The 13,309-nt window shown below is 33.6% G+C and overlaps 1 protein-coding gene and 1 pseudogene across 1 annotated transcript; both read left to right on the top strand.

The window, feature by feature from the left end:
• Positions 1-2,638: 2,638 nt before the first annotated feature.
• Positions 2,639-3,811, top strand: LOC148789310 (mitochondrial import inner membrane translocase subunit TIM17-2-like; annotated as a pseudogene).
• A 5,844-nt stretch (positions 3,812-9,655) lies between these two features.
• Positions 9,656-13,204, top strand: LOC105173316 (kinase family with leucine-rich repeat domain-containing protein). Its single transcript, XM_011095038.3, has 2 exons — positions 9,656-12,386; positions 12,468-13,204. The coding sequence occupies exons 1-2, from the start codon at positions 9,761-9,763 to the stop codon at positions 12,917-12,919; spliced, it is 3,078 nt and encodes a 1,025-aa protein (XP_011093340.2). The 5' UTR covers positions 9,656-9,760; the 3' UTR covers positions 12,920-13,204.
• Positions 13,205-13,309: the final 105 nt, after the last annotated feature.

The raw sequence follows: 13,309 nt of genomic DNA on the forward strand, positions 1-13,309 counted from the left end.
ATTTTTTGAAAAAATTATCTACTCAGTCCAAAAAAAAATAACTTTTTAAAAAATAAATAAAATTATAATTTTTAATTACAAAGGTATTTTAGTAAGTTCACCATAAAAAATACAAGGAAACCTAACGAATTGGATTAATTGTTAGACGGTCGTTAAAATCAGGGAGTATTCGTAATTTTTAAAACAACAAAAAAATATTTATAATTATACCAAACTTTAAAAAAAATAGATATCATTTACCCTAAATACAATGAGCATAACAACAATTCTTGGTATGCCAAAATTTTATATGTAGCTCGATAGTTTTTATTTTTCCTATCAAAGTTGTCACCTCCAAATGGGAAAAAGCGAGTAGGTATATATACTAGTGTTTGTGCAGTGCCCACCATGATTCCAGCCTTTTATGAATGTTCCATCTCATTCATTCTTGCCCTCCACTCAAGATACAGTAAAACCTCTATAAATTAATAACTTTGGGACCATGAAATTTTATTAATTTAAAGAGATATTAATTTATCGATAAATTAATATTTTATTAATTAAAAGAGATATTTTTTAAATTCAGCAAATTTAGTACATATGTATTGAAAATAAATAAATTCATATATTATTCATTGATTATATTCATGCATCAATTAATTTTTTATAACTAATTAAATATATTCATGTATAATATCAATTCATTATTTACAATTAACTATTATATTCATAGACACATGTATCAATTCATTGGAATAACTTAAATATACATGTTTACATTAATTCGCTGCACTTAAATAACTATTATACCCAATTAAATATATTCATGCATGATGAATGAAACATAAACTACATAAATCTCAATATGATAATAAAATAATTCATCACACCCAACCATATCTTCTCATCTAAAAGGCATCGCAAAATCATCCATGAATGATCAAATGCGTAAAGCATTACAGACTTCACATTTTAGTAAATTACTATAATATTTATAATTGTAATATTTATGAATTATTAATTTAGAGTTTTAATGGGACCTAATATTTATAAAGGAATTTTCCAAAAAATTATTATTTTATTATCTTATCGAATTTGATGATTTTTTACAAAGGCCCAAGTCGGGACCGGAAGATTTTATTATTTTAGAGAGTTTATTAATTTATAGAGTATTAATTTATAGAGGTTTTACTGTAATTATGTTGGTAGTTAATGCCAATTTATTTTGACTTTTATTTCTTTCATATAACTATGTAATTATCAGCAAGCTTTCCTTCAATATTAATTATTTCATAATTCTTTATCACAATATAAATAAAAATTAATCGATGAAATAAAAAATATTTTTGTTGCGTGTACTTAAAATAAATAAAAGGGATGATTATCTCGCTCTTTAAGATTTGGTGAAATTACACATACAGTTCCTGTGATTTGAGAAATTAATTCATATTTACTCTTCATTGACTTATTGCTGACTTTATTGTAGAGCAAACAAATATTTTTCTTACCAAACTATCCTTAGTATATCTTCGCAAGCTAATGTATGTGGGGAGGTATATTTTCACCCTTATAAGGATAATTTGATCAAAATGATTTGTTTGACCTGCAATAAGTTAATTCGGAGTAAATAAATTTTTATTTATTTGTTTGCTAATATCAGAAAATTTGATGAATTTTGACTAATAAATAGATTTATTTATTAAGCAAAAATAAATATCAGGAGTACTAAATATAATTTTTCACATCTACATGTAATTATATTTAATCTAAGAAGAGGAGGTTGTAATTATTGCTAAATAAAATTACATAGTCGGTTTAGAGGGTCCAAACGATCATCATTTTTTCAAAATGGGCCTCAAAATATTCCCTAATTGATTCGGCCCAAAATCTCAAATTTGAAATGAACACTATAAATTAAGGCCCTTTCCCTCGCTCACGACTGTAATACTACCACCAGGAACTCCTTTCCAGCGTTCTGCGCAGTCCACATCAATCGACGGAGGAGTGCGATTGTGGTAAACTCTACCTCTATTTTACTGTCTGTTCTAAGTTGTTTGCATTGTGACTTCTGCTGTCCTTATTGCATTGACTGAGTAGCATTTGGAGATTCTATTATCGATCGGTAATTCTTTGAATTGTGGGAAGTTTTTGCTTTGTCTGCTCATATTTTTATTTGCTGGATTGCTGATTTCGTGGGATCAAATCAATGCGTTCTTATGTTCTCCCATGAACGTTTGGTCATTTTTGTTCCTTTTTAATCTTTGGATTATACAGTGGTAAGTTGATATTCGCCATTTGTGTGGGTATATCTTTCGGCATTAGTTGGACGGGATTGTGGTGTGCTAATTTGCCTGAGGTATTGGTGTATGTGGAACTTATAAAACACGGAGAGGGAGGTAAGCAGGAAGGCGACAAGGTGGGTTCATGGAACATGGAGGATGAAGAGTGGGATTGTTTCTTTTTGCAGGAAAATCGGGCTCAAATAGTTGGAAATTTTGTCCTAGATATTGTACTCATTCGCCATTTGTCCTAGAATTTCCAACTTGCGTGTTCATCTGCTGTTGATGTGGATTCTTTCTTGGCAGTTAGACACCCACGCCTTATTGGTTGCGAACTTGTGGTCAATGGGGATTCCAGAATCATCTTGAGACCTCCCTGATTGTATGATGTTGGTGGAGCATTTGGTGCAGGTGTTGTTGGAGGTGCAGCTTTCCATTATTTGAAGGATATCTACACCTCTCCAAATGGTGAGAGTCTCATAAGGGGGTTCAAAAGCTGTTCATATGGTGCACCTCATGTTGGTCGTAGATAGCAGTGGGGGGCGGACTTTTTTCTGCCTTTGACTGCACAATGTTATACGTTCAGCATAAGGAGGATACCTGTCTCTCTATCATTGCGGGGCAGCAACTGGAGGCTTTCTGCAGATGTGCTTTTCAGTGGAGTTTTACTTGCTTCGATTGAGGTGCTTGGATTTTGTTGTGAAATTATCAAATGCACCATAGAACTTTGCGCCTGTGGAAGAGTCACTACCTCATGTGGCTGGTGCGCCTGGATATCCGATCAGGCAAATTCCCGGTCAGGCATCAGTAAGTGCTGAAAGCACCGGAGTTGGGTTGTCACCATTGTTATCATCATCTTCCTGGTTTGCAGGCCTTTTTGGTGGGTGGAAAGAAAGGGGTATGTTCAAATGACGGAAACAAGAAAAGGTTTCGGAGAGTCTTGATTTTTCAGTTCCACCATCATTAGAATACAAATAAGATCAGAAGGTAATATCCTGTAAGTGAGTAATGCACTATCTATTTACTTTTGCGTCTATAATATGGTGCTCTAGATTGACAGATGCTTATTCTGAAACCGATACAAAGAAGGGATTGAGACTCTTGTCATGGATTTCTATACCTATTGTTAAATAAATTGCGTGGAACACGTCAAAATAAGTATAAGAGCAGAGGGTATATGCCACAGACAACACACACAAAAAGCTGGCAGCCAGGATTATGTTCACTTGTGAATATTAGAGATGTCATGAGTCGTTTTTTTTGGTAGGACACATGCATACTCTTTGGCATGACTCTGGATTTAGAAGCTTAGATGTTAGCCAACAGATTTTAGGAGAATTACCCAACCAAATCTGTGGACTTACTCTTAGAGAGTTCTTGACAGTAACACACTATTAAATTTCACTTGGCAAATCCTGGAACAATTAGAACCGGATTACTGTATAGGAAATTTCATACTACCCACTCTGGTAGTGCCCCTATGAATTGTTGGATATGTATGTGATGATGTTAGATAGTGAATGATAATATCATCATGAATAATCTTTTTACAATCCCACTCTTTTCTAATACCAGCTGTAGGAAGAGACTAGATTTGATTAGTTTATTTTCTAGAAGAGGAGTAAAAAAATAAAGGAATTTGTTGTAAAAAGATATGACTTTTTTAGTTTATTTGCACATCTAGACTTTATTAATTCATTTGCTCTTAAAGGAGTAAAAAATAATGGAATTTTTAGTTAAAAGATGGGTTTTTTAGTTTTCTTGTTCGGTGCTACCCACAGTACACCTTGTGTTGGGGAATGTTGATGCGTTGAGCTTGAAAAATACATCTTTTAAATGCTCTAATATTTTTTCATTATAAACTTATTTATTTTTTCTAAAAGGAGTAAAAGATAGATGAATTCATAGTAAAAAATACGAGTTTTGAAGTCTATTATTCAGCACTACTTTTAGCATACCGTATGTTGGGGGCATGTTGGTGTGTCGAGCTTGATAATATATCTTTAACGTGCTAATTTTTTGCATTATAGATTTTATTAATTTATTTTCTTAAAGAGAGTTAAAAAAAAAAAATTGTAGTAAAACATACTGGTTTTTTTAATCTATTTGTATTGGAAAATAAGGGGTTTCAAAGTGTTTGGTTTTGATTTTGAGATGGCCCAAAACATTTCCATAATGTTTGGATTCATTTTTTGAGTGTTTTGTTGTGTTTTGTGGAGATAGAGAGAGAAAACAAAGATAAATAAGTGTGTTATACAGATAGTATGTATGTTTGGATTTATTTTTAGAGATAATTTAAAATAAGTATTATATGTTTAATGTTGTGTTTTGAAAGACAAAAATTACTATTCATTGTCAAATTATTATCAAATCATGTCTTTTTTAATAATATTTATGTATTTATGTTAAAACAGTTAAAAATACCTAGATAGGGTGTTTTGATTGATGAGAAACATTATGTATGTTTTGACTTGTCTCAAAAATAATTTGAAAATAAAAACAAAGATGAACAATGTTTGGCCTTGCTTGTTTTGCTCATTTTTGACTAATTTTTGGATGTTTTGGAATAGTACTTTTTTGCCCATTTTGGTTTTTGCTTGTTTTCTATTTTAATAAATAGGAAATACTATATTTTAATCTACTCACAACTAAATAAATTTTATACATACTCATACATATATTTATATAAAAGACATAATTTGATAATGAACAATACTTTTTGTCTCCCACTAAACAACATCAAACATACTATATTTAGTTTATATTATTTCCAAAAATAAATCTAAACATACACACTATTTTTAATACATACTTATTTATTTTTATTTTTTTTTCTCTCTATTTTTATATTATACACCAAAACAAGTTAAAAATGAAACCAAACATAATGTTAGATTTTTATCTTTCATTGGCAAATTTGAGTTTTTTATACGCTGGTTCTAATATATTAAGTTCTCTTGAGATCATATGCAGAGGTAGTTGTCATCAGTTTTGAATAATATAACTTATTTCAATGGTCTGAGCAAATCTTTTGCTTCATGCTTTAATAACATCATAAAGTTGACTTGAAGTTAAGATTAGTTGTTGCAGGACAGCATCAAGATTCATAATTGTTGTTGTAATTGGTTCAGTCCTCACTCTTTCAAGCTTTGACTGATGATGATCTTCAAGGTTTTTAGGCATTCCACCATTAATTAGTTGGTAGGTTTACAAACTAACCTAAAGAAATTCACCATTGTTAAAAGTGAATTTCGACCATCCCACCAACATTTATTTAGTCTCACTTGTATTTTTTTGACCAACAACATAGGACAAACTTTCAATAGAAAAGACAGAAGAGGGACAGAAAATGTATGACTGATTGATTCACTATCCAACATTGAATTAGAGTGGTACATCTATGTTGCCCAACAATATAGGGATTGAACCTTTTTTTTTTAATTTCTATACTCGAAATCAATCATACTTTTTAGATAATTATATATACATCCAGCAATAATATTAATATTTTATACAAATTATCTGTATATTTTAAAAAAAATACACAAACTACTCTTGTTTTGTACATATAGCTCTATATATGTTAAATAAAGTGAAAATTACATTAAAATGTAGGATAAAAAACCTAATTTGGAGAATATGTGGTGCAAAAGACAATTTTTTGATGAAGGGTGTGAAATCTTTTAAGCTGACTGATAAAATTATTGTTGGTGTTTCCTATATATAATGAAGTATGAGAAGTTTCCTCTGAGTTGCCATTTGTCAGGTTTTGATAAAGATGTGACATCTTTTTCTCAACCTCAACGGTCGACAAGTTTGACTAACCATGTGAATTTTATTACTTTATTTTAGTGTATTTTTGCTAGTTATATCTGATGAGTATTCAAATATCACACCTACAAAAGGATCGAAACACCCCTCATTAAGGGTATTACAGTCATTTCGCGATCAGGATCCGCGTATATTGTAGCAGGCGGGTCGCATTTGACCCGATCCGGATCGCGTACACCGACCGAAGACCCGGACAATGACCACCGTTCGATCAGAACGCGCACCGACAAGATAAGGCCACGTGGCCCAGTACTTGCCGTACAACTGTGTGCTATAAATAGACCCCGACACGCCATAAATGAGGTAACTGATACGCGTTAATTGAGACCGAACTCCTAGATCGAACCTATTTCATTCGACCAACCTAACTTGAGCGTCGGAGGGTCATTGTCGGGGACGTGCCCGACGAGCTCACAGTTCGTGTTTTTATTCTCATGGAACCCAAAATCTGGTCTTGGACGAATTGGCATCCCGAGTGGAGATCGAATCACGAGATCGCATTATTCGACCCGGATCAATATCTAATTTCAATCATCTATCTATTTGTAGGGCTTACTTCTTTTTAATGAAGACGATTAGGGCCCTCTTTAATAGTTTCTAATTTTCTATTCTATAATTAAATTGTGGAGAAAGTTGAAATTAAAAATTGAGAGTGTTTAAAAGCAAAATTTAATAGTAGAAAAAAATTAAAGTTGAAGTGTTTGAAAAATAATTTAATATTCACAATTTAATTAATAAGTTGTAGAGTATTTTAAAATGTTGCTTACAATCTTTTTTAACCAAATCAATTTAATTTAAGCAATTTGAAAGTTAAAATTATATAAAAAAATATTCTTTTTGGTCGAGGATAATTTATGCAATATATTAAGAAAGAGCATCTTTTTAATATTTTCCTTTTTCATCTTTTTTTAATATTTAATTTAATTTTCTATTCATCTAACTTCTACTTCACTATCTTTTTACAGCATTTTTTTGTCATTATTTTTTATAAATTTAATATTAATTTATTATTTTATATATTTTTTATTAAACAATAAATATCTTATTATAAATTGACAGTATGTCACAAATTAATAGTAACAATAAAAGAGGAAGCTGCAATGCAACACACATAAAGTCAAAAGAAACACGATTTTAATGATTGTTTTGTGTTGTAGAAAATGGGCGCACGAGGTTGATTTTTCATCCTCTAACGACAACAACTTCTTACCAACCATAAATAGGGGCCCTCCTCACGTTGGAAAACACAAGAAATTCAATTTTAAAAAGGGACAAAGAGGGAGAGGGGGAGTTAACCACTTCCAACAATACTATGTTCTCCTAGTTTTACCATCAACACCCAACCATAAATTTCTTCTATGTTTATATTCTTTACAACACCTCAAAATGTTCAAACTGAATAAGAATATATATACTTTTTCACTCGATTTAGGTTGCACATAATTAAAAATTTAGCCCAATGATTTGAAATCCCAACTGTCCATCATTGAACATTTGAAAAACTAAAATCATAACATGTGGACCTATACAAGTATGGACATTTGATTTTATAAATACCTCAAAATCATTTTTGAACTAAAGTATGTAACTCATTAAGAGAATATTCTATTTTTCCCCCCTTGATTTCGCATCTGGCTAACTTAACCATAATTGGGGATCTGCCTACAAGTTTAATGTATATTTACTTTTTTAGGTCACAAGTACTCATATGAATTGGACCGCCCTTGAGATCATTGTGACCCCCGACCCGAATCAAGACCGTATTATTAAAAATTTAAATTAAAACAATTATAAATTCATACTTCATACGTATTTGGATTTTGAGAAAAAAGGTTTTCAATTTGGAACAACTTTATATGTATTAGTAATCTTAATTCTATTGTTTGGAACTTGGAAGAGAAGAGAATATGCTGCTCCAATTATCTTAAAACATCAATCCTTCATTTTGTTATTAATCATTTATGCAACTCAAATTCACAAATACCTTAGAAAATACTTTACATCTAAAACTAAAATTATACAAACCCATTTTATTTTTAATCCAAACTAAACATTTTTTTCTATTATTATTATTATCTATACTTATAGTATTTATTAAGTGGGATGTTCCTAGAGAGACCACCACCATTGGCAAAATATGAATTGTTTAAAATTCCTTTAATATACTAATTTTTCTTCAAATAACCATCTTTTTCAATTAATTATCTATTATTTATACATAGTTAAAGTTAATTTGTTTTATTAATTCTAATGCGATTTATCTTCTTATGTTAGTGCAAATAAGTAAATTATTTTTCATAAAAAAATATTTTATTTTTGTTTTAAAAATACAAAGATAAATTATTTTATTCTAAAAATATAAAAAAAAATAAATTACTATTTTTTTAATAAAAAAAAAGGATAATTTACTCGTGTATATAGAGAGAAACGGAGAAATATAACATAATTTCTCACCTACTATCACCAATCACCAGATAGAGCTTTGAAGTCTGTATTGGGTGAAATGCCACTGATGTACTCTAATTTTTAAATTAATTAATTTAGGAATAATTACGCTCTTCTCCTATAAAATTTAATATAATTATACGTAAATATTTTGTGATTTTAGAAATTACATCTAGCACTTATAAAATTTGTTTTTGCGTAATAAATAAGTTTATTTGTTAGATAAAATTCACCGAATTTGTTACTATTAATAAAAAAAAATTGAATGAAAATTGGTATTTACCCTCAATTAATTTATTACAGGTCAAACAAATTTTTATCGTCTAAACTACCCTTATAATGGAGGAAATACCTCGTTATATACATTAATGCATGAAGACGTACAAGGGCAATTTAATTATAAAAAGATTTATTTGATCTGTAATAAATCAATCATGAATAAATATAAATTTCTTTTATTACTATTAACAAATTAGATGAATTTTGACTAATAGAGGGACTTATTTATTAGATTAAAGCAACGTTACATATATTTTTCAAAAGATTTATATATAATTATATAAAATTTGAGAAGTGGAGAGTGTAATAATCCGGTTAATTTACTAGTCTTGTTTCTAGAACTACCTTTTCTTTAGAAGTGGAAGAAGCATGGATGCGGGATGGTAATGGTGGGCCTGCGGGCCTTGACTTTTCTTCTCTCCTCATTATTTATCTATTTTGTCTGGATCAATGTACTTAGATGATAATAATAAATTTATTATATATTTTTTAAATAATTTTATGCTTAGAATGATTTCAAATATTTTAATTCTTTTTTTCTATATTATAATTTTTTTTATATATTTGCGAGGACTGCGTCGAATAACAACTAATTAATACAATAAGAGAAGCTTATTATAACATCATTTTATAAATTAGAACATTTAAATAGTTTTTAAGAATATATTAAAAAATCAATATTTGTAAGCATTTATAATATGGAATGAACTTAAAAATAAATTTAAATCTGAAAAATGAAAAAATAATAGGCACTGCACTCACTACCCCACTTGGAGTTGGATTTAATTATTATCCAATTTCTAATATTCTCACACTAATCAATACTTATAAATCAATCCCATTACTCCAAACGCCAAAGTTGACCAAGAAACCGTTCAAACCACTTTCTTCTTATCTCCCTCCAAAATCACCACCGCCGCCGCCGCCGTCGCCGTCGCCGCCCACAAATGAGTGAACCGCACCTATCCTATGCTGGAAACCAGTTAGCCCTCTTAATCCTGCTCCTCTCCTCCGTACCCTTTTTGGTAAATTCGCAATTCTCCCCCGCCGAAAGAGCCACATTGTTAAGCCTCAAACAAGAATGGGGTAACCCCCCCGTTCTTGATTCCTGGAACGCCACGTCGTCGCCCTGCCACTGGCCGGAAATTCAGTGCTCTGCCGACGGCTTTGTCACTGGAATACTCCTCAAGAACTACAACCTTAATGGAAGCATCCCAGATTCCATTTCGACCCTCGAGAATTTAACAGTTCTTGATCTTGCCTTCAATTTGTTCGCCGGAAATTTCCCTATCGCCGTTTTGAACTGCTCAAAACTTCAGTACTTAGACCTCTCGCAAAACTTGTTTGTGGGGAATATTCCGGCGGGGATTGACCGGCTGAAATCACTTCAATACCTTGACCTCGGTGCGAACAACTTCACCGGCGATGTTCCTCCGGCGATCGGGAACTTGACTCAGCTTCGGACTCTATATCTCTACATGAATTTGTTCAACGGGAGTTACCCCATGGAGATTTCGAATTTGGTGAATCTTGAAATTCTGGGGTTGGCGTACAATGACTTCTCACCGGCGGTTATACCGCCGGAGTTCGGAAAGTTGAGAAGCATCAAGTTCATTTGGATGACGGAGGCGAATTTGGTGGGTGAAATACCTCAGAATTTAACGAATTTGTTGAGTCTTGAGCATTTGGATTTATCTAGCAATGATATGGAAGGTGAAATTCCCGGTGGGTTGTTCTTGTTGAAGAATTTGAGTAGGGTTTATCTGTACAAGAACCGATTTTCGGGTTCGATTCCTCAGGTGATAGAGTCGCTAAATATGGTTGAAATTGATCTTGCTATGAATAGCTTGACTGGTAGAATTCCAGAAGATATCGGAAAGTTGGAAAAATTGGAGCTGCTGAATCTGTTTGCAAACAAGTTGTATGGAGAAGTCCCACCAAGCATAGGCCTAATCCCAAGCTTAAAGAATTTTCGGGTTTTCAAGAATAGTCTGAATGGAACATTGCCACCTGAAATGGGCAATCACTCAAAGCTTGAAGCCTTTGAAGTTTCCGATAATCATTTCACCGGAAACTTGCCGGATAATCTGTGTTCTGGAGGGACTCTGTTTGGTGTGGTTGCTTTCAACAACAATTTAACTGGAGAGATTCCAAAATCACTTGGAAATTGTCAGTCGTTACGAACGGTGCAGCTCTATGGCAATAACTTATCTGGTGAGATACCATTAGGCCTGTGGTCTGCATTAAACATGACTAGTTTGATGCTGAGTGATAACTCATTTTCGGGCGAGCTTCCTAGTCGGGTAGCATGGAATTTGACTCGCTTGGAGATCAACAACAACAAGTTTTCAGGTAGTATTCCTTCGGAGGTATCGTCTTGGGCTAGTTTGGTTGTGTTTGAGGCAAGTAATAACATATTTTCAGGGCCAATCCCACAAAGATTGACCGGCCTTCATCAGCTTATCACTCTGATACTTGATGGAAATTCTCTTTCTGGTGAGCTTCCATCTGAGATAATCTCATGGAAATCTCTAACTACTTTGAATCTTGCTAGGAATAAGTTATCAGGTCCAATCCCACCGGCGTTGGGTTCCCTGCCGGACCTTCTTGATTTGGATTTATCACAGAATCAGCTTTCAGGTGAAATCCCACCTCAGTTGGGTAAGCTGAAGCTCACTTCTCTTAACCTTTCATCAAATCAACTCGCAGGAAGAATCCCAGCTGAGTTTGATAACATGGCTTATGGAAGCAGTTTCTTGCACAATAGTCTTTGTGCCACCACAATCCCCAATCTAACCAATTGTTATGCCAAATACCGTCACACCAAGAAACTATCACCAAGAATTCTTGCTGTGGTTCTAGTCCTGGCGGTGATTCTTTTCCTAATCGCCGTTTTGATGACATGGTTCTTGATTAGAGACTACAGAAGAAAGAAGCTTTCTCGGGATCTAGCAACATGGAAACTGACCTCATTCCAGAGGTTGGATTTCACGGAGGTTAATATCCTGTCTAGTTTGGCAGAAAGTAACATGATTGGCAGTGGTGGCTCGGGGAAGGTGTATAAAATTGCTGTGGATCGTGCAGGCCAATATGTTGCCGTTAAGAGGATCTGGAATGACAAGAAAGTGGATCGTTTGTTGGAGAAAGAATTTCTGGCTGAGATTCAAATCCTTGGTTCTGTTCGCCATGCCAATATAGTGAAGCTATTGTGTTGCATTTCGAGTGACGACTCTAAGCTCCTTGTCTATGAGTACATGGAGAATCAAAGTCTTGATAGATGGCTACATGGGAAGAAGAGAAAAGCTTTGTCGCTCAATAGTTCTGTTCGCGACATTGTCTTGGACTGGCCGACTAGATTAAGAATTGCTGTTGGAGCTGCACAAGGGCTTTGTTACATGCACCACGACTGCACCCCACCAATTATCCATCGAGATGTGAAATCCAGCAACATCCTTTTGGATTCTGATTTCGAGCCCAAAATTGCTGATTTTGGCTTAGCCAAGATTTTGATCAAGAAAAACGAGCCTAACACGATGTCTGCTGTTGCCGGTTCCTTTGGCTATATCGCCCCTGGTAATAATAATGCTACACCAAGTATATAACTAAATGAACAACTGATTATCAATGCTGACAGTAAAATTGTTTTTGTTGCAGAGTATGCTTACACGACGAAAGTGAATGAGAAGATTGATGTTTATAGCTTCGGGGTTGTGCTGCTGGAATTGGTGACCGGACGAGAACCCAACTGCGGGGACGAGCATACGAGCCTTGCGGAGTGGGCGTGGAAGCATTACGGTGGAGAAAAGCCTATTGCAGACGTTCTAGATGAGGAGATGAAAGAAGCATGTTATTTGGAAGAAATGGTAAATGTTTTCAAGCTGGGGCTCATGTGCACCAGCCCATTGCCTACGAGTCGGCCGTCCATGAGGGAGGTTTCGCAGATTCTTCAACGGTGCAGATCTCTTGATGGGTACGAGGGGAAGAAGATGGGGAAGGAGTATGATGTCGCCCCCCTTCTTGGCGATGATAAGTATATTTCAAGTTACCGGTGTAATTCTAAGAAGCTGTTGGATATAAGTGGTAACAGTTTGGTTAGCCTTGTGTAACATTAGGAGTGCCAAATGGGTTGGTCCTACAAAATCCCTAACATGGGTCCCTTACTCGATGAATGGTCGTGATATCTCGAGAGCAGCGAGAGTTTGGGATCGTGGACGAAGTATTTTAGTGGGAGATGTAATGTTATCTCTAATTTTTGTGTACTTCTTGATGTAATAATGTATGGTTTGAGTAGTTAAAAGTAGCTGCAGGAAATGACATATATAATGTAGTGAGTGTAGGAAATAGTGTACAAGTAAATGCAGTTATGTAAAGAAGGGCTTTGTTTTGATCTACTTTACATATATTTCTATGCCTCCCCTATATTTGCACTTATATCCTCTATAAAATTGTGAAATTACAAGAACAAAGTTTCAAAATTATAGTTATACTCCTCTTGA

This window comes from Sesamum indicum, linkage group LG1 (assembly GCF_026168435.1).
Source record: "Sesamum indicum cultivar Baizhima isolate 11 linkage group LG1, ASM2616843v1, whole genome shotgun sequence".
NCBI lineage: Eukaryota > Viridiplantae > Streptophyta > Magnoliopsida > Lamiales > Pedaliaceae > Sesamum > Sesamum indicum.